The sequence below is a fragment of the Protopterus annectens genome, chromosome 11.part0 (assembly GCF_019279795.1).
Source record: "Protopterus annectens isolate FY-2018-M chromosome 11.part0, PAN1.0, whole genome shotgun sequence".
NCBI classification, from domain to species: domain Eukaryota; kingdom Metazoa; phylum Chordata; order Ceratodontiformes; family Protopteridae; genus Protopterus; species Protopterus annectens.
In genome coordinates, this window is record NC_056745.1 from 1,258,624,205 (window position 1) to 1,258,648,661 (window position 24,457).

The 24,457-nt window shown below is 42.3% G+C and overlaps 1 protein-coding gene across 1 annotated transcript in view; it reads left to right on the top strand.

Moving 5' to 3' along the window:
* LOC122815814 (rab-like protein 2A) overlaps positions 1-24,457 on the top strand; it is a gene marked incomplete in the record, with an annotated part of 1,114,697 nt that overhangs the window by 754,222 nt on the left and 336,018 nt on the right. The window contains 1 exon segment of the mRNA XM_044088616.1: positions 13,458-13,537. Within this exon segment, the coding sequence (XP_043944551.1) occupies positions 13,458-13,537 (80 nt within the window).

Sequence of the window (24,457 nt, forward strand, 5' to 3'; positions counted from 1 at the left end):
TTTTCATCACCCCCTTCAACAGCAAGTGCGACAGTTTCTTTTCTCTCCTCCCTCTTCCCGGATACCCTCCCAGAGATGCTCTAATCCACGATTGGCCTCAGGGACTTCTTTATGCATTCCCTCCATTTCCCCTGATTCCCAAACTAATATAGAAAGCTACCGCGCTGGGATGCAAGATGATCCTCATTGCCTCCTACTGGTCTCGACAAATTTGGTTTCCGTTCCTGCATCATCACCTCCTGGAGCAGCCCTGGACCCTGGACCCAGTACCAGACCTCCTGATCCATCATTTGGGCGGGCTGCACCAATCCCTGCAGTCTCTCAACCTCACTGCTTGGTTGCTCCACTTCCAACCTTAGCCAGGCTTCTGGACATTTCCCAATCGGTGCGTGAAATCATCTTATCTTCGCACAAATCTACCACCAGAAAAACTTATACTAGTTGGTGGAAACGTTTCTCTTGCTGGGCAGAGTCTAAAAACATAGATCCCTTTTCAGCCCCGGTCCACCACGTTTTAGATTTCTTAGCAGAACTTTTTCAGGCTGGGTCCTCTTCTGCCGCCATTAGAGTTCAGTTAGCTGCAATTTCAAATTTTCATACAGGCCTATCTGAAACTAGTATCATGTCCCATAAGCTTTGCAAAGCTTTTCTCAAAGGGACTACTTTGCTCAGCCCCCAGTAAGAGATCCCCCGCCTCCGTGGGATCTTAATTTGATCTTAGCTTCCCTAATATTGCCCCCCTTTGAACCCGCAAGCTTCATGTTCCTTAAAGTTTCTTTCTTGGAAAACCCTCTTTCTTGTAGCAATTACCTCAGCCAGAAGAGTTTCCGAACTGGGCCCTTTGTGTTCGCCCTCCTTATTTAGTTTTTCATAATGACAGAGTTTAGCTCAGGACTAATTCCTCCTTCCTTCCTAAGGTACCTTCTGAGAGTAATCTGAATCAGTCCATTGATCTTTCGGTCTTCTTCCCAAATTATTCCAACAAAGCTGAACATAAATTACATCAGTTGGATGTTCATAGACCATTACGTTTCTACTTGCATAGGACTGAACAAATTAGAAAATCAGATCAGCTCTTCCTGTCCTATGCTGAAGGTAAACAAGGTCTACCAGTGTTTAAAGTAACTCTATCTAGGTGGTTGACTTCTATTATTACTTTGATTTATCAATTGAGGAACAAACAGCTCCCTGCTAAACCAAAAGGCCACTCTACTAGGGCTTTAGCTGTTTCTATAGCTTTTCAGGCAAGATTACCAATGGAAGCCATTTGTGCGGCAGCTACATGGGCCACTCCCCATACATTTATTTCTCATTATAAGTTGGATGTGGCCTCTAGGAGCAGAGCTGATTTTGGTTACACTGTGCTGAAGAGTCTGTTCGATGAGCCACCCAGGACTGAGGTGCTAGGGATGCTGTCCCTACCAGCAAGAATGAAGGCGAGATAGACAACTTAACATTAAGAAGTTATGTACCTACCATAACGTTCCATGTTAGTTGTCTTCTTCTCGCCTTCTTTCTTGTGTCCCACCCTCCATCCCCCTATCCTAATAGACCGAGAAGAGTTGCCCTCTGAGTTCCTTTTAGCTGGCTGGGTTTTATCTGGTTTGTTCCCTCAACCTTTTAGCTCTGTAGCTAAACATATGCTGTTAGGACAGGTGTCCTTATATTTGTCTGTAGTTAGGTCTACCAAACGAGATCTGGGGATCTAGCACCAGGCATTGTGGGATATGGGGAGGCCTCGAGCCAGTAAATAGCTCTCGAGCTTTAGAAGATGGCCGAGTCGGAGCCGAGGATTGGCTCCGAACCCCAACCAGCAAGAAAGAAGGCGAGAAGACAACTAACATGGAACGTTATGGTTGGTGCATAACTTCTTATTCTTTCGAAAACAACAGAGTTTCTAAGGCTCAGGGTATGAACCACACCCAAGAAACCGACAATCCAATCTCAGTCACCTGCTTCCTTGCCTCAGTCTCAAATGCTTAAAATTATGGAAGACCTTATGCTGATCAGAGGAAGACAAGCTACCCCCTCCAAAGAGAAAATAGATCTGTCCCCTGTAGATGTTCTTCGTGTTTCACTGTTGCTGTCATCACATTTGGGCTATCCCTGCCAGGGTAGCCCTCAGTTGGCCTGAATACCAGAGGCTTCGTATTTCTGCGCTGGTTGCTGTCGCTTCAGGACTGACGTCACGTTGTCAGTAGTATAAAGTAAGGCAGCCGACGCCATTAATTCAGTTTTTCTTGCCGAGGAGTCTGAAACAGAAGCAGTTCGCACGAGTGCCGGTCAGTTGCTACCTGAGTTTTCGTTTTCCGGCGTACACTATCAACAAAAAGAAATCCAAACTAGTACCCACCCAAAAAAATTATATTCCTGGGTGCAAGCCTGGACACAGCATCCCATATGGCATACCTTACACCAGAAAAGCAAACTTACCTGACGGCCTGTTTCTCTCAACTAGCCACCAGACCCCAGTTATCCACAAGGAAAATCCTGCAAGCTCTGGGGTTCTTGGCTTCTTGCATTCTACTCATTCCATATGCCAGATGGCATATGAGGAAACTTCAATGGTACCTAAAAAGCATTTGGTGTCAGCACTCTCAAGACTTGGAGACTCTTATACCTTGCCTCAAAAAAGATTTTCTTTGGTGGGCAACAGCATGCTCACACAACAAGGGACTACCTTTCTCACCACCCCACCCCCGCCGCCCAGACCCTCACTGCAGGCACATCGGACTGTCCTTTGGATGCACACCTGTATGGCAGGTGCATACAGGGCCAATGGAGCCTGCAGCAAATCCCTCTGCATGCACATCAACCAAAAATAGATTATGGCTGTCCAGCACACCTTGATAGCTTTCAAGCCCTTTCTCTCCCCAGGGGCTCTCCTGATCAAAACAGACAACACCACTATGATGTGATATATCAACAAGCCAGGGAGGGACTCACTCCTACCCTGTATGCAGGATGGCCATGACCCTTTGGCACACAGCCTCTGCCATGCAACTACATCTGTTGGCACAATTCCTACCAGGTTCTCTCAACTCTCTCGGACCAATTAAGCAGAAATCTTCTGGACCCACACGTGTGGCAGCTCAACAGAAGAACCTTCTCCCTAATAACTCAAATGGGGCACCTGGAAGGTCAACCTCTTTGCCTCTCGCACAACCATCTGTTCAGCAAACTCTGCATCAGGGCGCATCACTGCATGGCTTGGAAAGTGGATGCCCTGTCCTTCCCCTGGATCAGTCTATCGGTCTATGCATTTCCTCCATTACCTCTCATCCCCAGGGCACTGCTCAAAATAAAGTAGGAAAAACCAAGGACAATCTTATAGCTCCAGACTGGCCTCGCCGGCACTGGTACCCCTGGCCTCGCCGGCACTGGTACCCCTTGCTGCGCAGCCTGTTTCCACTGCCACCATGGCATCTTCCTCAGATTCCAAACCTTCTGACCCAGAGGGAAGGGGTATTCATGCATCCCCAATTGCAGACACTCAGTTTGGCAGCTTGGCTTATTCTCTTACCCCAGATCAATCTGCAAACCTCAGCAAACAGGTTCTAGATGTTATACATGAGGCCAGACACCCTAGCACTAGAAATTCTGCACCTGGACTCAAGCTAAGGGAGCCAATATGATACAGCCCTCCCTCCCTTTCATCCTGGATTACTTAGCTGACCTACTGCACAGTGGCCTCTCTTTCTCCTCCATAAAAATTCATGCCTCTGCTATCATTAATTTTCCCACTGAACAGCCCCTTTTCCTCACACCCTTTGATCAAACGGTTCCTAAGAGGGGCTAGCAACTTGAGGTCACCCAGAAGAGCACCAACCCCAGCTTGGGACCTTAACTTTGTGTTAGAAAAGCTCACCCTGCCCCCTTTCAAACCAGCTTATTTTGCAGAGCTAAAATTTCTTTCCTGGAAGACAGCTTTCCTTCTGGCTATCACTTCAGCCAGAAGAGTCTCCGAGCTGCAACCGTTCATGGCTGTGGAACCCCTCATCATCTTAAGTGCTGACAGGGTATCCCTCAGAACTAACGCATCCTTCATGCCCAAGGTGGTGTCCAGTGTGGCTGTCAACCAATCCATTCATTTGCCCACCTTTTTTCCTAATCCCCAGAACAAGGTGGAAAGGATCCTGCACTTTTTAGATGCACACAGACAGCTCAGATTCTACCTAGACAGAACTAAATCCTTCAGAAAGTCTGATCAATTGCTGAGTAGCTTTACTACAGGGGCAGAAGTCAAAGCCATCTCCAAACAAACCATTTCCAAATGTATAGCACACTGCATCCATTTCTGCTACAAACAACATGGAAAGCCTCCCCCAAGGGGGTCAGGACTCACTCCAGCAGAGTAGCCACCACCTCTGCAACTTTCCTCAGAGGAGGCCCCATCAGGGACATCCTGGAGGCTGCCACCTGGACATCTGTTCACACTTTAAACATTACCACCTGCCTCTCTTATCCAAATCCAGGGCGAAGTTTGCCTCTGCAGTCTTGCAAGGCATCCTAGCCAGCCCCTCATTTCCTTGACTGCCTCCACCCATTTTCTCAGCTTTGGGAATAGACCCAAATGTGATGATTGCAACAGTGAAACACGAAGAACATAGTACAGTTGTGTACACTTACCACAAATGTAGATGTTCGAGTGTATTCACTGTCGCAGTCCTGGTTTCCCTCCCTCCCCTCTTTTCTTCTCTATACTTACAAGGGATATATTGATATTTACTTTCTACTTCTGGGGTTCTTCCACCAGAACCTGGCTCCTACTTTGGGGGCTCCTGACAGGTTCGGGCAAGAAAAACTGATCTAATGGCGTCGGCTGCCTTACTTTATACTACTGACAACTTGATGTCAGTCCTGAAGTGACAGCAATCGATGCAGAAATACTAAGCCTCTGGTATTCGGGCCGGCCAATGGCTGCCCTGGCAGGGATAACCCAAATGTGATGACTGCAACAGTGAATACACTCAAACATCTACATTTATTGTAAGTGTACACAACTGTACTTTCTTGGTAGCCATCACGTCTGCTAGAAGGGTCTCAGAGCTGCAGGCATTGTGTATCAAGAGGCCCTGTCTGGTCTTCCATAAAAACAGAGTATCACTTCGGATGAATCCATCCTTTCTTCCCAAAGTTTTTTCTGAATTCTCTATTAAGCAGACCATTGACATGCCAATGTTCTTTCCGAATTTTTCCAATAGAGGAGTACTGCCTTCACTCCTTGGATGTACATAGGCAACTGAGATTTTACAGAACTAAACTTATCCGTCAGTCTGAACAACTTTTCATCTCCTTTTCTGGGCCCAGAATGGGAGTTGCTGTTTCCAAGGTTATATTATCGAAATGGCTGAGACTGCATAAGTTTTATCTGTTCCCTCAGTAATGAAGCTATGCCAAAAGTTAAAGCTCACTCCACTAGAAACATGGCAACATCTGTAGCTTTCCATTCCAGGGTTTCCATGGATGACATCTGGGCAGCAGCTACTTGGGCTAAACCTCATACCTTTATCAATCATTACAAATTGGACTTGGTCTCCAGAGGGAGAACTGCCTTCAGCTCAATGGTACTCAGGAATGTTAACCAAAAAACCAAAAAAGATCAGGTACCATAACCAGGAAACTAAGTATTGGTCACAAAAAGGTACCAATAGGAGGTGCCGAAATAATCACAGTGCAAAGATGTAGCAGCCGCAAACAAATTTATTGCATTAACGCCAACCAAAATCCACAGCGTTTTCATCCACTGACTTCTTCAGATGTACAAACAAATTAATCAGTTAAGGCAGCTTATATACCTTCCCCTAAATGTTTAATCGAATAATTTATTAACTATTAATCTATTTTTTGAAGGCAAATTTTTTAAGCAGAAACAAGGGGTGGCAATGGGGGCATGTTGTGCCCCCACATATGCCAACATAGTTCTGATGATGTGGGAACAAAAGTTCGTCTTTCAGTCTGCATATGAGCAATATTGGATATACTACAAGCGATATTTAGGTGATATTTGTATATTTTGAAAGGGTAGTGAGGACAAATTAATGGATTTTATCCAGTATTTGAATCGGAACACAGGATTTTTGAGATTCACCTACCATAGTTCACATGATGAGATGAATTATTTGGATGTCACTATTAGAAAAGATCCCTTGAAGCAAGATTTTATTTCAGGGATATACAGGAAGGAAACTTTTTCTAACTCCTACCTGTATTTTTCTAGTTTTCACCCCTTTAAACAGAAGAGGAGTATTGTCAAGGACCAGTTCATACATAGTTGTAGGATGACGAATATGAACAGGAAAGTCAGAATGTCAAGGACATGTTTTTGACCAGGAAATACCCTATTACCCTATTAGAAGAGGTGATGATGGAGGTGAAACAAGGGAGAAGTGCTAGATTTTCCCCCATTTTAGGACTGGGGGTGGGGACGCCCAGGGGCAAGCTACACCATTCTCTGAACAGGAGGAAAGTATTGGGGAAGGGACCCAGATGAGCCTGAATAATGAAAAGAACTTCACGAGCAATTATGTGATGTTTTGCAATCAGAACACAAAAAAAGTTAAAAATATCATAACACAGCATTGGGATAGGTTTAGTAGCTATTAAGAATTGGACATGTTGTTCAAAAATCCATTGAAATTTACCTATAAGAAAGGTAGAAACCTTAAAGAGTTACTGGAAAACAACTATAAGGGACAGAAAGGACGAAAACCTGGGACCTACAAGTGTGGGTCTTGTGCCCAATGTTCATATATTCTTAGGCAGGACTCGGTGTACATTAAGAATAGACAATATTTGATTAAAAGTGTTAGTTTTCTAACTGTGATAGTGCAGGACTTGTATACCTAGGTCTTTGTAAGATGTGTGAGGCATTCTATATAGATAAAACTACACAAAAACTAAAAAGGAGAATATATGAACATCTAAATGCCATTAGAACGAAGGACAGTAACAATGCATTATATAAACAGTTTATTGTGTGCTAAGGCCCAGTGTTTTTTTTTTGTAATTGAAATGGTGCACCAAGATTCTAGTGGGCGGCCGTGGGAGAACAGAATAGAAGTAAGAGAGATATATTGGCAATTACTCTTGGATGCTAACAAACTCCCTGGGCTTAATGAGCACATTTCTATTGCTCCCATACTGAGAATGAGGGCTGTTAAATTGTAGAAGGATAGAAGTGAATTTAGTCTTATGTTCTGTGAAGCAATGCATTTTTTACTTCTATTTTTTAGGGTTTCAGATTATTGTTGTCAATTCTTGTACATTAATTGTAATTTTTTATGTATTCCACGCTTTCTAATGTATTTTACAAATACATATATATACTTTTTTTAGTAAATATTTATTATTTTTTAGATTATCATAGTTATTTATTAGAAACGGTCACTTATTTGAGTAAGAGTATTGATGTATTTGAGTTTCTCATTTGCCTTTTAAAAAAAGTATTTTAAATATGTATGGTTTTTATATTAGTATTAGTATGGTGGTGGTGCTGCGGTAGCGTTGTCGCCTCACAGTTAGACGTTGCCCGTTCGATTCTCAGTTAGAGTGTCTTCTGTGTGGCGACATGAGTGAACGGGCGTTCCTACGTTGAAGGTTGTGCGTTAGGCCCGGCAAGCCAGCATGTAAAACTCTACTGCCAATCATTAGCAGACCGGAGTTCCACTGTGGCGACCCCTAACCGGGAAAAGCCGAAAGACACAAACAAACATTAGTATGGTCATTACGGCTTTAAGGGGGAAGTTGTATGGAATTGACTAAATATGTTAATAAATTATTCAATTAAACATTTAGGGGAGGGTATATAAGCTGCCTTAACTGATGAATTTGTTTGTACATCTGAAGAAGTCAGTGGATGAAAACGCTGTGGATTTTGGTTGGCGTTTATGCAATAAATTTGTTTGTGGCTGCTACATCTTTACACAGTGATTATTTCAGCACCTCCTATTGGTACCTTTTTGTGACTGATGCTCAGGAATGTTCTTCCATAAGGGCCACCCATGGACCTCAAAGTAGATTGGGATTCTGTTCCATCAGTGATAAATGGAAAGAAGATTAACAACATCAGATAAAGAAGTCATGTCTTACCATAATGTTCCGTCTGTGTTGTTCATCTTTCATTCATCACTTCCCACCCTTCTTCCCCCTCCAAAGGCTCCTGGGGGATGCTTTGGGTCCAAGTGGTGTCCTAGGGTATTTACGCAGAAGTGACCTCAGCTTTACTTCTCTTTCTCTAGCAAACTCGATCTGAGGTAACAGGGAGAAGGGTGTTCTGGGTAGAAACTTAGCTCGAGAGTTTTTTGTCAGGTGCGAGCTTGGTAAAAAAGGCTGACTCTGTTCTGAAGGCTTGGAACCGAACCAATCAGTAATGAATGAAAGATGATGAACAACACAGATGGAACATTATGGTAAGACATAACTTATTTTTTTCATCTCTGTAACTCTGGATCCCATTCTGACACCGTGTCACTCTTCTTATATACATTAAGAAGATGTTGAGGCTTGGGTGTTATTATTAAGTGTAAACACATCAGGATGGATAACAAGAACAATAAACTTAAACAATCTATCTAACTGACTAACTAGTAACATTGCATGCTTACACTCTGGCTTCTAACTCTAAATGGCTCTCTAGCTTGCATGTGCTCAGTACTTTTATGCATGTGCTAACTCACTGGAAAGCTTCTTAAGATGTATCACACACACTGATCTACAGAATCTATCATCGAAGGCACCTACTTTGGTGAAGGTGAGGGATCCCCCTAATTATGTCTACTTTGGAGACATCCTGGAAATATTAAAACAGAGGGGTGACTGGAAGTCCCAAAATCTCTCTTCCGAGGAGTGAGTGTACCTGCAGGTCTTTGGCAATCGACCCTCTATCTGTTTGGTGACTTCACCCGCTGACAAGCTCATTCAGTTGATCTCAGCGGATGTGGAAGGCCCCAGATACTATTGAACCCATCCCCAGGAGACCTGACAAAATTCTGTCCACCCCTGAAGACAAACCTTTCTGGGCCAAAGAGTTAACTGTTGATGCCATGGTTGTGGTGGCAGCCACAAAGAAGGAACTGGCTGAAGAGAGTTCCTCTATCCATCCACCCAACAGAGAGTCTCGGGTGATGGATAGGTTTGGGAACAGGTCTGTGCTTCGTCCTTTGCCTTAAGATCCTTGAATTTCTTGGCACACTTCATCAGACTTCAGAGGGATCTGGTCAAGGAGTTATTGGATACCCTCACAGGAACCATTTTTGAGGACATCCGAGAAAAGGTGGCTTCCCATTTGGCTACCCTGGAGTCTTTGTCCATTTCATCCCAGAGGCTCCTCGCTCAGGCATCTGAAGGGACCACCAAAGCAGCAGGTTCAGGTGTTGCCATTAGGAGACACATCTAGATGTGTCTATGTGACTTTGTGGAGCCATTTAAGTCTTCATTCGTCAATACACCCTTTGACAGATTGTCCCTGTTTGGTCCAAGATTTAGAGAAACTTTATCCAGGTATGAGTGATGGAAAGACCCATTCTGCTGTGGGCATACGTTTTTCACTCATCAGTGACCATTCTCTAGAAACGAGAAAAGCAATGGAAAAATGTGGTTCAAAAAGCTCCAAGAGCCTTTTCAGGACACACATGGCGATACTTCCCCCAGGGGCAGAGGGGGCAACTTCAATGGAAGACGCCATCCATGTGATAGAGGTGGCCCACAAAAATCAGGGTTTCAGGGATTCTTTGTCTGGTAAATCCTAACGGTGCTCTTGAAAGGGGGCCGAATTGTCCTCCTCTGGAGGCAGTTGGGGGACGCTTACCCATGCACCAAAATGCCTGGCTACAAATAACATTGGATGCTTGGGTGCAGAGGATTATATCCAGAGGCTGTATATTTCCTTTTTCCCTTCCTCTTCTTGTATGCAAGAAAGTCCCTGATGTTCCACTCAGTCAGAGAAAACAAGCAGTTCTAGAAATCCAAAAACTGCTAGAAAAAGTCATCCAAGGAGTCCCAGCAGACGAGAGATAGTCCGGAATTTACTCAAGATTCTTTTTAGTGCCAAAGACAGGGGACTGGAGACTAATTTTGGATCCAAGTGTACTGAACAATTCAGTTCGTCAAATCAAATTCCAGATGGTCACAGTTCCAGATGGTCACAGTACAGTTCATTCTTCCTTTTTTGGAAAAAGACTATTGGTTGTGCTCAGTTGATCTTCAGAATGTGTATTACCATATAAAGATGGACAAATGATTCAGCATATTTCTCCACTTCCAGCTGGGAGCTAGTCATTTTCAATACAGATATGTGCCCTTTGGTCTCGCACAGCGAGGGTGTTTACCAAGTGTATGGCAATAATAGCAGCTCACTTGAGACTACATGGGTTCCGAGTGGTTCAGTTTCTAGACGACTGGTTCATTACCACTCTGATCAGGCATTAATTGATGGAAGCAAGATACCATGTACATCACATTTGCTGTTATCTGGGAATAACTGTAAATTATGAAAACTTGAAATTGCCCCCAACTTAGAATTTAAAGTTCATAGGAGCCCTTTTAAATATTCAAACTTCCATAGCTTCTCTTCTCCCTGTGAGATTACAGAAAATCAGAATCCAGGTACAGAAGCTAATCAGCAACAGAAAAGTGGCTGCCCATCTAGTCCTTCAAGCACTGGGCTCGAGGGCTGCAGGTATTATTTAGTTTCGTTAGCAAGATATCACATGAGGATACTACAGTGGTTGCTAGCATCTCAATGGTCAATGTTACACCAACCCATGTCAGACCTGATTTTGATCACCAATCTTTGCAGGAAAGGTTTAACTTGGATGCATTCTGAAGACATTTTTCTAGGCCACCCCTTTGTCCCATCACAACCCCAAGCCATAATGACCACAGATGCCTCCTAGATGGGGTGGGGGGGCATTATCTGGGTAAGACTGTCCAACACACTTGGCCCTCCACAGAGGTCCACTTTCATATCAATGTACTGGAGCTAAGGGCAGTGCTTTTAGCATTACAAGCCTTTCAGACTTCTCTTCCTTCAGGAACATTAGTGATTCAAAAGGACAATATGTCAGTAGTTTGGTACATCAGCAAACGGCAAGGAACCAAATCCTACCCCCTTTGTCGAGAAGGTCTGAGTGTGGCCATCTCTTCAAACAATTTTCTGACAGCAATGCACATTCAGGGGAGTTCCAGTGTGCTAGAGCACAAACTAAGCAGATGTATTCTCCTGCCTCACGAGTGGTCTCTCAGTCTACAAGTGACTGAAACGATTCTCTGTCAGTGGGGCCAGCCTTGCTATGACCTGTTCGCCTCAACCCTAAACAACAAGCGCAGCAACTACTTTGCCCTGATCCCCCCTCCAGAGGAGTCACTGAGAGATGCTGTTTTCCACATTTGGCCTTCCGGTCTGCTGCATGTCTTTCCCCAATTCCTCTAATCCCGAACGTCATACAGAAAGCAGTCAGGTTGAAGAGCAAAGTAATCCTCATTGCACCTTATTGGCTTTGACAAATATTGTTTCCCTTTCTTTGGCCTTATCTGATCCAACAGCCTTGTATTCAGGACCCAGCAGCAACAGACCTTCTGTCTCATCCAGAGGCATTAATCCATTCAAACATTGCAAATCTCAAGCTGACAGCTTGGCTTCTCCAGTTTCATTAAAAGCAAGGCATCCCTCACTCTTCCCAGTGCATCATATACTCTAAGCTTCTCCCAAGCCAGCTACCCATAAACTATATGCTAGTAAATGGGGGATATTTACCTTTTGGGCTCATAACAATATTGACACACCCATCAATTTAGTACTAGAATTTTTAACTTCACTTTTTAAAACGGGTGCTTCTCCAGTCTACTATAACAATTCAGTTAACTGCTATTTCTAATTACCATAATGGTTTAAAAGAATTCTCTCTGGCTTTTCATAAGCATTCCAAGGCCTTCTTAAAAGGAATACTCTTGCTAAAACCCAATTACAAAGATCCTAATTCACCTTGGGGTCTCAACTTAGTGCTCAAAGCCATTGTTCAACCTTTTGCACCATGAGCTGAATGTGATCTGAAATTTTTATCCTGTAAAACTATATTTTTAGTGGCAATATCTTCTGCAAGGAGGGTTTAAGAATTGCAAGCTTTATCATGTAGAGCTCCTTACCTGATTTTCCATAAAGATAGAGATTCACTGAGAACCAATCCTTCCTTCTTGCCTAAGGTGGTGTCAAGGACCAGTGTCAGACTATTAATTTACTAGTATTTTTCCCAGTTTTACTAACAAAGGTGAATACTGCTTACATTTATTATACATTCACAGGCAATTACATTTCTATCTATACAGAACTAAGAATTTAAGAAAGTCTGATCAACTTTGTGTCATTTTCATCTACAAGACTTGGCCAGCCAGTCAGCAAAGCGACACTAGCAAGAGGGCTCAAAGAATGCGTTTCCTTTATCTACAATGAAAAGAAAATTAAATTGCCTTGGCCTTTAAAGGAACATTCTATAATAGCTGTAGCTACTTCGGCAGTTTTTCATTCTAGAGTTTTTGTGAATGATATCTGTGCAGCAGCAGCTTGGGTTTCTCCTCATACATTTATTATTCATTAGAAATTGGATCTGGTCTCCAGTGGTGCTCAGGAATATACTTCCTTGAGTCCACTCAAGGTCAAAGGTAGCTGGGAAATGTGTCCCATATGTTGAGGATAAAATGAAAATTGAGTGTATCCAATAAAGAAGTTATGTTCTCACCATAATGTTCCATCTGTGTTCATTTTCATTTATCCACGACTCCCAACTACCTTCCCCCGGCCCATGAAGTTTTTTGGTGGAACAGATAATGGTCAGATATCACTTATTGTTATTAGGCCCTAGGTATGGTCTATATGAAGGCTGTTTTGTTTTTTTCTTTGTCTGACTTTCAGCAAACTCTGTCAGGAGAGGAGTATTGTGGGTAAGGGTTAGGCTTGAGAGTTTGGCTTTTGCAAGCTGTAGTAATGGCAGAGTCAGTTCTGAGACTCTGAACCAAACCCATATGTCATGAAAATGGAAAACACAGATGGATCATTATGATGAGTATGTGACTTCTTTTTTGGGTATATGAAGTGTATTTGTGTTTTGTGTTTGTATCTAATCAGATGTTCATGATGAGGTTGCTTACTATTCTAAATTCTGAAGTCCGTTCCTTCTGGCTGCCATTTATCTGACTGGTGCTGGCCAGTCAGCAGCCAGAAGGAAAGTGTTGAAGGGAGCCAGAGCTTTTGAAGCAGGCTGTTTGTTATGTCCTAGTTAGGAAAGAACCCAAGTTCTTCCAGCAGTGTGGAATTCGAACATCTGCTATGGTAAATTCTTACACAGCTGCCCTTTCTGAATGCATCAGTTTATTTTTAATAAACTAACCATGATTTTTTTTTACATGTTTCTGGGGCAGACAGTTTATCATTTATTGTGCCATCACTTGTTTTTATTTTACAGACTTCTGGGACACAGCAGGACAGGAGAGGTTCCAGAGCATGCACCCCTCTTACTACCACAAAGCACATGCTTGCATTCTGGTAACATAACAAATTTAATCATCTCTAGATATTTACATTTGTGTGTGTATCTGTGCTGCTGTTTCACCCCTGCTTTCTCCCTGTGTGCAGTTAATCTTTTTGTTAAAGAATTTGTAAGACTTGCATTCAGTGTGTCTTTGAGATCATATAAGATTGCTACATACTTTGTTTGCTAGAGGAAATATACAACCCCAATCCTGGAAATACTGTAATTAACAGTTTTTGTGGATATGTTACTCATTCATTTGAATCCGCATTATGGGAGGTGGAATATGTTCTAATATGTGTACCTATCAATGACAATGGAACTTAATATGAATGTGATCTAAGAATTTGCAAGAGTTCAAGCAGCAAGGTGGTAGCAGCATTCTAGACAAAAAAATGTAGTACCCAAGAATAAGGGGGGCACTCTGAAGATAGGAGAGACACTGAGACAGTGTGATTGTGGGCACACAAAAATGGGCTCTCTTAGGAAACAAGTTTTTTTTTAGTCAGTAAGGGAATTTAGGGATACAGTGGTTGATGTAAAGCAGTTGTAAAGATAGTTTGGAGAACATAAACTGCTGGTTGATTGTAGTATGATTAATATGAGCAAATTGAGCTAACCAGTTTGAGTCCTGCAGTCCTTGTATTAAGTCATTCATATTTCTGCATCTGACTATTTGAATGCAAATTTTACATTTAACAGCAGTATTGCTTTCTTCACTTCTAATGTGGAGAAAACTTTTGTGAATGTACACTGTGGATTAAGCCCATGGTTTATTGCTGCATTTTTTAAAGCAAGGATACAGAAATTTCTTCTGTATTAGCTTCTTGCTCTGAGTATTTCTTACCTGTCAACATGGGAGGCCATTGCATGCAGCAGATAAATATTGGATATAGTGTTCAGAGGATGTTTAATTCCCTTTCTGTCTCTACCCCAGCTACACACACTCCCTCTTTTTGACTTCCCACCCAGTGAGAAGAGGGCAGTAAGAATCTTGATCTCAAACCTCCTGGTAAAAAGCCATCCAGGAGGCACCAGTAGAGCAGAGAGGGTCTGAATGTTACTCTAGATGTTTTTTAGCATCAGAAACATTGAAAACCTCAGGTTTATTCTAGATTTGAGCACTCTCGACCATTATTTTACCTTTTACCAAAATGAAAACTGCAGGTAGTCACAGGACAGTCAACTTTTTTATTGCTTTTAATAGAAGATTGGTACTCTTCGTACCTACAGGACACTTACTTACATACAGAGATTGCCAGGAAGCCTCACCTCCATGGTGTAGAAGGATACAGTCATGACTATAACTCAAGCAACCCTAGAGTGATTAGTGCCTCAGGCTTCCATTGAAGCTGGCCAGGTGGAAGAGGAATGACAAGGCACTGGCCTGCTCACATATTCTGGGGCTAGATGAGGAGGTGTGTATAGGGAATGGCTGGTTTGAAGTATCCTGTGGCTATATTATTGCTGACATAGAAGCTGTTGTTGTAGAAAGGTAAGCATAGAGGGATGCATCAACAATAGGTGGGGAAAATTCTTACATGCCTAAGTGATCATCTCAGCTCTGTACATCAGTGGGAGGTAGCTCTTGAGAGAGAACCACTGCAAGTCACAATATAATGATTCCTCATTTGGCCCAGTCATCCTTTTGGCATGTGGCAACCCACACCTTTTAGAACCTGCACCTGGGGAAATTGGTCAAGGAGGTTTTCATACTTTATCTTAGGAACCAGCAATTACCAGTTCCATACTCTTCCATTTGGATTATCCTCTGCCCCCAAGGGTATTCACAAAATACACAATAAGCAGTATTTAATATTTTAATAAAGTCTTTCTGAAAATATTCGAGTCTATATTATATTCTCGAAAGCCGACAATGTCAAATCTGACATTGTCGTCATGAGAATATCGAACGCTCAGAATCTCGAGGGTGTAAACGGAAATCTCCATAAGGGGAGATTTCTGTTTACTGCAATGTAGTGCGGTCTCTGAGTTGGTATATTTAAGTAGCGAGGGGTGTGGGGGGTGCAGGAGGGCTTACCCCCGTGCTTAAACCTTTTAGGGTACTTTTTTTTTTTTTTTTTTTTTTTTTGTCTTTTTATGTTTTTTGTCTTTTTATGAAGTCAACGTTTGAAGACGTCGACCATATGTTGTTCGATGTTTTAAACCATCGATATTAAAATATAGACCCAAATATTCATATATTTTTGGCTTTGGTTTATGATGATCATGAAATGAATGACTGCAGTTGTCGAAAACCATAGGCTGTAAGGAATCAAGGTCTTTCCATACCTAGATTGGACTTCTGCCTGTTCTTGTTTACCTCTGAGCAGTGTCAGTGATGCAACAGTTTGTTTGCTCACCTTTCGTTCTGGAAGCCCTGAAGGATTTTTTTTCCCCACGTCAAGTTACTGGATTACTGATACTGCAGTGAAATAGTGGGAGCAGGAGCGGGAGGGTTAGAGGGGATTAGAATGACGCACTCTTTAGTGTGTTATCCTTTGGATGAGATGTTAAACTGAAGTTTACATCTGCTTGAGTGAGTGGCATGCTCAGGTAGATGTAAAAGATCCCACACCACTTAAGAGTAGGGGAAGTTTCCCAGTGCCCTGGCTACCATGAGTCTCCACTAAAAATAGGCCACTAGCTTAGTCTGTCTAGCCCTGTCAGCAAAGAATAAATAAATAAAAATATCAATGACTAGAGTCTGGCTGCTGTGACCTTGGGGAAACTGATCTCTACCAGGGGCTCTCAACTGCATCACTTCTTATTCCATTGGGATCACAGTAAACGTTTCCAAGTCTCATGCAGCCTACCTAGACAGTAATGTTCATATGCTGTTTCCTTTTGTCCAAAACCAGTCTTCCTTGAGAAGGAGTTGACGTCATCATTCCAGAGCTGTGTTGGCCAGATACCTCAAGGCTTTGAGCTGTTGTCATCTGTATTTTTTTTTTCTGATGCCATTTGTGAGGTACCACTTCATAATCCTTCAGTGAACTGTCTAATCAGTTTTCAGACCTGATGTTGCATCATATCAGAATTTCCAGTACGTGCTGAAGGTTTCAGGAATGGTGTTTTTTAACATCCGTTTTTTCCCCATGAAGTCCCTTCCAAACTCTCAGTCCTTGAGTGACCTTCATATGCCTCTGGGTGGGGGACATTGTCAGGGGTGGATGGTCCAAGGTTGCATGTTCACCGATCTAGACCAGCTTGCATGTGAGCATCCTGGGTGGAAATGAAAACCAGTCCTGTTAACCCTGCAGGCTTTTCAAGATTCCCTCATTCAGGAAATGATTGTCATATTCTGTAATAAGATAGCCATAGTGTGTGTGTGGTACATCAAGCAAGAGGGCACTTACTCCTGTCCCTTGTGTCAAAGGATTATGAGGTTGTAAGAATGGACAATGTCCTCAAATTCTTTTTTTGTAGTCACTGCTAACATGCCTGAAGAAGCCAACTCCCTAGTGGACAGTTAAGTGCAAATGCTCAGCCAGTGTCTTCTGTTGGAGAGTGAGTGAGTAGTCCCTCAGATGGTGTGGCAAAGACTTATTTCTGTTAATTGTGGAAGCCCAGTTGTGACTTGTTTGCTTTTATGGCTAGGACAAATGTAGTGAATTAATTTCCCTGATTCCCCATCTGGGGCAGCAACCCATAGATACTCTAGTATAGGATTACCTCTCAGGTCTATTGTATGCCTTTCAACTTATCCCTCTCTTTCCAATATTCATATAGAAATTCAGAATGAGCAGGACAGGGTTATTCTCATAGCCCAGTATGACTTTAAGAAGTTTGGAAACCCCCTGCTGCAGCCTTACGTCCTGGAGAAGCCTGATGTCGAGTCCCTTGCAAACCCTGATAACTCAAGACTCACCAGGAGCTACATGCTCTCAATTTAACTGCTTGGTTTCTCCAATTCCAATGATGGCCAGGAATGCAGTATACCCCGATAAGGGTTATCCTTATCCTTGTAGCTGCTTTTTTCACTATAAGAATTTAGCAAAGGGGTTGGAGCCCTTTATAGCCCCAGTTCTTGTGATGCTGAGTTATCTGGCACAGAACGTTTATACAGTGGATATAAAAAGTGTACACACCCCTGTTAAAATGCCAGGATTTTGTGATATAAAAAATGAGATCACAATAAATCATTTCAAAACTTTTCCCACCTTTAATGTGACCTATAACCTCAACAATTCAATTGAAAAACAAATCTGTTATGGGAATAATACAAAAAATAAAAAATTTACAATGAGCTGATAGCATAAGTGTGCACAACCTTAAACTAATACTTTGTTTGAAGCACCTTTTGATTTAATTAACATAATTATATCTCAAATTATAAGTCAAGTGTTCTCCAGGAAAATACTTCGTCAAAGGTAGCAGACGTGAACTCCAGCAACCTTTTTCCAGGAACCAGAGATGTGAGAGGCTATGGTTCAGAAAGTCCCAAGGGCTTTTCCAGGACTTGCGTGGCAATGACTTTCCTCGGGGCAGAAGGGGGAGAAACCATGGAAGCTGCTGCGCAAGAGGCAGAGGTGGCCTGCAGAATCAGGGTTCCAGGGATTACTTCCCTGGTAACTCCTATCAACGCTTCTGAAAGGAGGCCTGATTGCCTTCCGCTGGAGGCAATCGGGGGGCGATTATCCCTGCACCAATCTGCCTGGCTAAGAAACAATTGGATGCAGAAGATTATAACCAGAGGTTACAATACCCCTTTTTCAGAAGAACCAAAGAGACTAAAAAGAATCCCACACATTCCACCCAGTCACAGGGATGCAGCAGTCTTGGAAATTCAAAAACCGCTGGTCAAAAGTGTCACCCAAGCAGTCCCACCAGACCAGAGAGGATCCGAGATTTACTCAAGATTCTTTAGTGTCAAAGAAAATGGGACTGGAGACCAATTGTGGATCTCAGTCAGTTGAACAAATCAGTTCAACAAACCAAATTCTGGATGGTCTCTCTTCAGTCTATACTTCTGTTCTTGGAAAAAGACGATTGGATGTGCTCAATAGATCTTCAGGATGTGCATTACCATATAAAAATGGACAAGTGGGCCAGAAGGTTTCTGCATTTCCAGCTGGGAGCCAGTCATTATCAGTTCAGGGCACTACCATTTGGTCTCACCACAGCCTCCAGGGTGTTCACCAAGGACATGGCAGTGGTACCAGCTCAACTTATACTGCTAGGATTCAGAGTGTTTCCATAGGTAGATGACGGGCTCCTTACCACTCCCACCAAGCGTCAACGCGTAAAGGCACAAGACTATACTCTTCTCCCTTGTTCGTAACTATAAACTATGAAAAATCCCATTTATAACCATCTTAACAACTGGAATTCATTAGAGCGATGCTCAATACACAACTACCAGCATTGCCTCTCTTCCCATAGAAAGACTTCAAAGGATCAGATCACAAGTCAGTCAAATCATTCGCAGCATTTAAGTAACAGCAAGACTCATTCTACAAACTCTAGGGTCAATGGCAGCCGCTATCACTCTAGTCCCCCTGGCCAGATATCACATGCAAATTCTTCAATGGCTTCTGGCGTCCCAGTGGTCCCTGTTGTATCAGCCAGTGTCCCGTCTGATTATGATCACCAGTCAGTGCAAAGACCACCTGAGTTTGGTGGCTGCACTCCAAAGAAATGTTGTTGGGCCATCCCTTTATCCATCCTCAACCCCAAGCTGTAGTGACCATGGAGGCATCCCAGATAGGGTGAGGGGCATTATCTGGGAAAGACGGTTCAAGGCACTTAGTCCCAGCCGGAGGCCAGTTTTCATATCAATGTTCTAGAGATGAGGACAGCGCTCTTAGCATTGCAGGCATTTCAAGATGCCCTCCCCTTGGGAACACTTGCCTTTCAGACAGTATGTCCAGTAGTCTGGTGCATCAGCAAGCAAGGGGGAACCAAATCTTACCCTCTTTGTGGAGAGAAACATTCAGAGTATGACAATGGGCAAATATTTGTGACCGCTTTCTAGTGGCCATGCACATTCCGAGGAGCTGCAGTGTGATTGCAGACAAACTGAGCAGCTCCATCCTAATGCCTCAAGAGTGGCCTCAAAATTAAGTGGAGGCAGAAAAGATATTCTGCCTTTGGGGCCAACTTTGCTGTGACCTCTCTGCCTCCTCTCTGAAAACAAGTGCAGCAGTTACTTTGCCCTAATCCCTCCACTGGGGGAGTTACCCAAAAATGCTCTCCTTCACAATTGGCCCTCTTGTCTATTATACACCTTTCCTTCGATTCTCCTAATGTGTCAGTTTCCAAAGAAAGCCAACAGGATGAAGAACATGGTAATTCTCATCATCCCATTCTGGCCTCGACAGGTCTAGTTTCCCTTCCTATGGCCTCATCTGGACTCAGTTCCAGACCTATTGTCCCACCCAGAGGGACTGGTTCATCTGAATCTTCAACATCTCAAGCTCACTGCATGGCTTCTCCAGCTCCCAATATTGGCAGGCATTCCTCTCACCTCTCTGGTCCAGTGCATCATTCTGGCCCACCATAAACTTTCAACAAGAAAATTGTACCGTAACAAGTGGCTAAAGTTTACTAAATGTTTGCTAGACTATAATCTTGATCCATATTCAGCAAATGCTGATAAAGTTCTAGAGTTTTTGGGTTTACTCTCTGAGGCAGGTGCATCAGCCTGTACTATTAGAGCGCATCTTGCTGCGACATCTAACTTCCATACTGGTTAGAATGATTCATTCCTTATGTCCCATAAATTTTGCAAAACCATTTTAAAAGGAACAGTAATGCTCAGACCTCCATATAAGGAAACCCTCTGTGCCATGGGATCCGAATCTGGTATTTCAATCTCTTGTTTGTCACCCTTTTGAGCCTTCAGCAAGTTGTGACTTAAATTTTTTGGCTTGGAAAACCTTGTTTTTAGTATTTATCACTTTTGCCAGAAGAATATCTGAAATACAGGCCTTATCCTGTAAACCTCCCTACCTAATCTTTCATAAGGACAGGGTCTCCCTCCGAACAGTTTTTCAGTCAAATATCAATCAGACTGTACAATGCCCGGTCTTTTTTCCCAACAATAAAGAGGAGTACTTTCTGCACTTATTAGTTGTACCCAGACAATTGCATTTCTATCTTCACAGAACAAAGGAAATCAGAAAATCTGACCAGCTATTTATTTCACTTTCTTCAGTCACTTTGGGGAGTTTAGTATCCAAAGTTACTCTGGCTAAATGGCTTAGAAGACTGTATCACCTTTGTTTACACAGAAAGGGACTCCACCCACCAGGACCTGTAAAACCCCATTCAACTAGAGTAATAGCAGCCTCTGCATTTTTTTGTGCCAGAGCTTCTTCAGATGATATTTGTGCAGTGGCGACATGGGCATCTCCTCATATCTTTATTATGCATTACAGACTGGACTTGGCCTCTAGGAGCCTGAGTCATTTGGCTCGATGGTGCTCAGGAATATTTTTTCATGAGACCTCCCAATATCCAGGTAGCTAGGGACTGTGTCCCACAGACAAGGATTACGCGAAGATTGACAACATCAGATAAAGAAGTTATGTCTTAGCATAATGTTCCATCTGTGCTGTCAGTCTTAACTAATCCTGGACATTCCCTCTCTCCTTCCCCCTGCCTTTAGATCTGTTGGTGAGTCAGATATTTCCAATGATTGGCTTTCGTAATTGAGACACAGATATGGCCTCTGATCTGTTATTTCTTGTCTGTCACTATTATTTGCAAACTCGATCTGAGGTAATTTGGTGAGGAGCATTATGGGTATAGCTTAGCTTGAGAGCTTTGGAAGGCGTGAGCTGGAATAACAGCTGAGTTGGTTCTGAGGCTCAGAACCAAGCCCACAGTCAAAGATTAGTGAAGATCGACAACACAGGTGGAACATTATGGTAAGACATAACTTTTTTTTTCCAGTCTCTTATTTTTTGAAACTTTCCCGTATTTCCCCTGCCTATCATACTTGAAAGTACCTTGTATCTACTATTGTTAATAATTGTTTTTCATTTTCTTTGACCTTTGTACTGCGTGTACTTCTTGAATACTATTGCTAGTACTTACCTTTTCCTGCATTTAGTGTAGACTCCTTTTCTACCATTGCTGGTAGTTTTTTTTTTTCCTTTCTGCTTTCCTTTAAAAAAAAATGAATATGACTGCCGTCTTTAGGAAAATCTTAGAGTTTGTAAATTATGGTGGAAAAAGAACCAGCGGGATTTAAAATGTGTTGTGTGGGCATAAACGCCTCTTATTGAATGCCTACACAGTGTATTGCCTAGGACCACTTCATCTCCAAGAAGACTGTCCTATTTCCCATGGGTTCAACCTCAGGGCTTTGGTTGAATGTAAAAATAAGATTATTTAAAGAGATTGTTGCCCTCAGCATCTGAATAGGCTATATTTGGAGAGAAACCTCCTAAAATAAAAACCTTGTCTCCGAAACCTTCAACTTCTTCCATGGCTTCAGAGCCATCCAAAAAAAAAGGGAGCAAAAAGGGATGTGACCTCACCCTCGGATCTGACACAGAAAAAAATTGGTTGATCCAATTTCATTGGATCCGACCACTTCTAGTCCTACTTTAATTCAACTACCCAGAACTAAATATTCACCATTGGTGGATCTGGTACCCTCAAGGATGCCCTCCCCCTTTTTGGAAAGACCCAAGTCCTGTTCTACTGTTACCACTTCTATCAGAAGTTTGACAGAGGAGGATGTGGAAAGAGTGGTGAGGCAGATTCTCTAGGCAGGGTCAGTTGAGTGTCTATCGGCTCCTACCCCTTTGGGTCAGGAGGTCTGAGTTGATGTGAAGTAGTACCAGTAGTGCAGGTGAAACATGTGCCAACATAGCTAGCTGGAGTTTGGTAAATAATTATGTCATTTGAATAAGAAACTGATTTGTACAGATGCTTGTGTTAAAAATATATTTGTAAAGTTGCTTGTGTCAAAAATGTATCAACAGTGGGTCCTGTTGGATAGAAAAATATATATGTGTGCCAGACCGTATTGTTGTCACTGATGAAAAGTATGTATTTTAAGAAGATACTGGAAGAGAAGCGATTAAGGTCAGCCCAACTAACCTTAAGAAAAATAGCCTGAAATTAAATTACTTGGTTAAGGCCAAAAAATGTTATCTTACATGCCCTTATGCAGCCAGAGAATGGCTTGTTAGTCTCTGCAGAAGAGTTGGAATTGTTTTACAGTTTCCAGATGTAATAAACCTTACCTATAGTTCTATATATGTATTATGACACATCAGTGTCAGATTGTTGCTCATTTTCTAGTCAGGAAGTTGTGTGGGAACCACAAAGTCAGGTGACCAAATGTGATGTTATTCTGTAGCTAACACTGAAATTTTATTTGAATAGTAGTGAGAAGAGGTGATAAGTACACTCTGTTTTTGGACCTGACAAGAGACACTCTACTTTCATCTTGTCTTGCTTTATTAAGTAACTAGGGAGCAGTAATTCTTCAGTCAGTTAGGAAAATATAATGAGATTAGCGAAGTGTAGTGTTTTCAGTATTTGTCTGAGTCTTTCCATCTGTGTTGTTTTTTATATATCCTGTGATTGAAACTCTGGTGTTTATTGTAAATAGATATTCAGAGTTGTTATTTTTTTTGTATTATTTGTTATTAAATATATCTAAACCTTTCATTGTGGCTTGTCTTTTAGAAAATATTAATCTTTGAGAGTACTTGCCATGTTCCTGAAATTCTTGCTGCTTGGTTAACACTACCATTTGTATAAGTATTAATTTTACTAAGTGTAATTGGGTACCCTGATAAGAGCATTAAAGTAGCTGGCTTCAGGTGTTCTGATGGCAGTAAATCTACCATGTGATGACGCTGTCAATCTTGCCTTTATTCTCACTGATGGGTCGGATCTGATCCATTGGATCCATCTTAGTCTTTTACAAAAGGTCGAGGCCATCAGCAACGCTAGTGGGCATTCTACCTTATCCATAATGCCTTTCCTTAACTCCCTCAAATCTTGTTGGCTGCTCTGCGAAGGATGTGGTTCTGAAGCAAGCTCTTGGCTAAGTGCTTTTTTTCTTTTCAAATAATCCTTTTACTTTGTTTTCTCTTTATTAGATTAGTGCTAGTTAGCGATGGTCTTTTTATACCTTTTGAATATATCATTTACCTTATTTTTCACTTCTTGAGTGTTGATTCCCTTCCCCTACTAATGTCCGTTTAAGTTAGAGGATGTTTATCCTTAACTGTTGTTCCCTCCCTTTTTCTGTATTATCCTTTTGAGTTAGAGGACAATTTCTTCTGTTTGGGGAAGGGGGGGGGGGACTTGCTTCTTCCATTTAAGTTAGAGGACATTTCCTGTGTGTGTGTGTGTGTGTGTGTGTGTGTGTGTGTGTGTGTGTGTTTGTGTGCCTTTTTGTATTTTTCCCTTAATCTACTTTCTTATTAGGATAATGTCTCAAAAGCAAGAAAGGAAACCTGTTGGTTTCAAAAAATGTGAACAGTATGGGAAGAAGATGCCCCTGAGTGATTCACATGCTTTGTGTGTATTGCTTGGGGCCTCTTCATCTCCAAGAGTCATACTCATGGGCACGGGTTTAACCAAAGGGCTGTTATGGAGCATAAAAACAAGCTTGTGTTGAAGGGACGGCTGAAAACTCCTTTTGCTGAAGCGATTTCTCTGGAGTCTGAAACTTCATGAAAATCAGGTCATGAAAACGTTCTTCTTCGACTCCAAACTCCACCACAAAGCTGAATCAAAAAGCTTCTAAACTGTCTGCTCTAACAGAACCTTTGGAGCAGACAGTCATTTCCTCATCCAAGAGTTCATTGGAGCAACTTGAAGCCTCGGCTCCAACCTCTTCGGCTCCCAGTGAATTTAGATATAGGAGCCATTCTCCAGCATTAGAACGAATATCTTCTTGGGTCCCTTCTCCATTCTTGACTAAATCAAGGTCTCCAACTCGATCTACTTGGTCTACC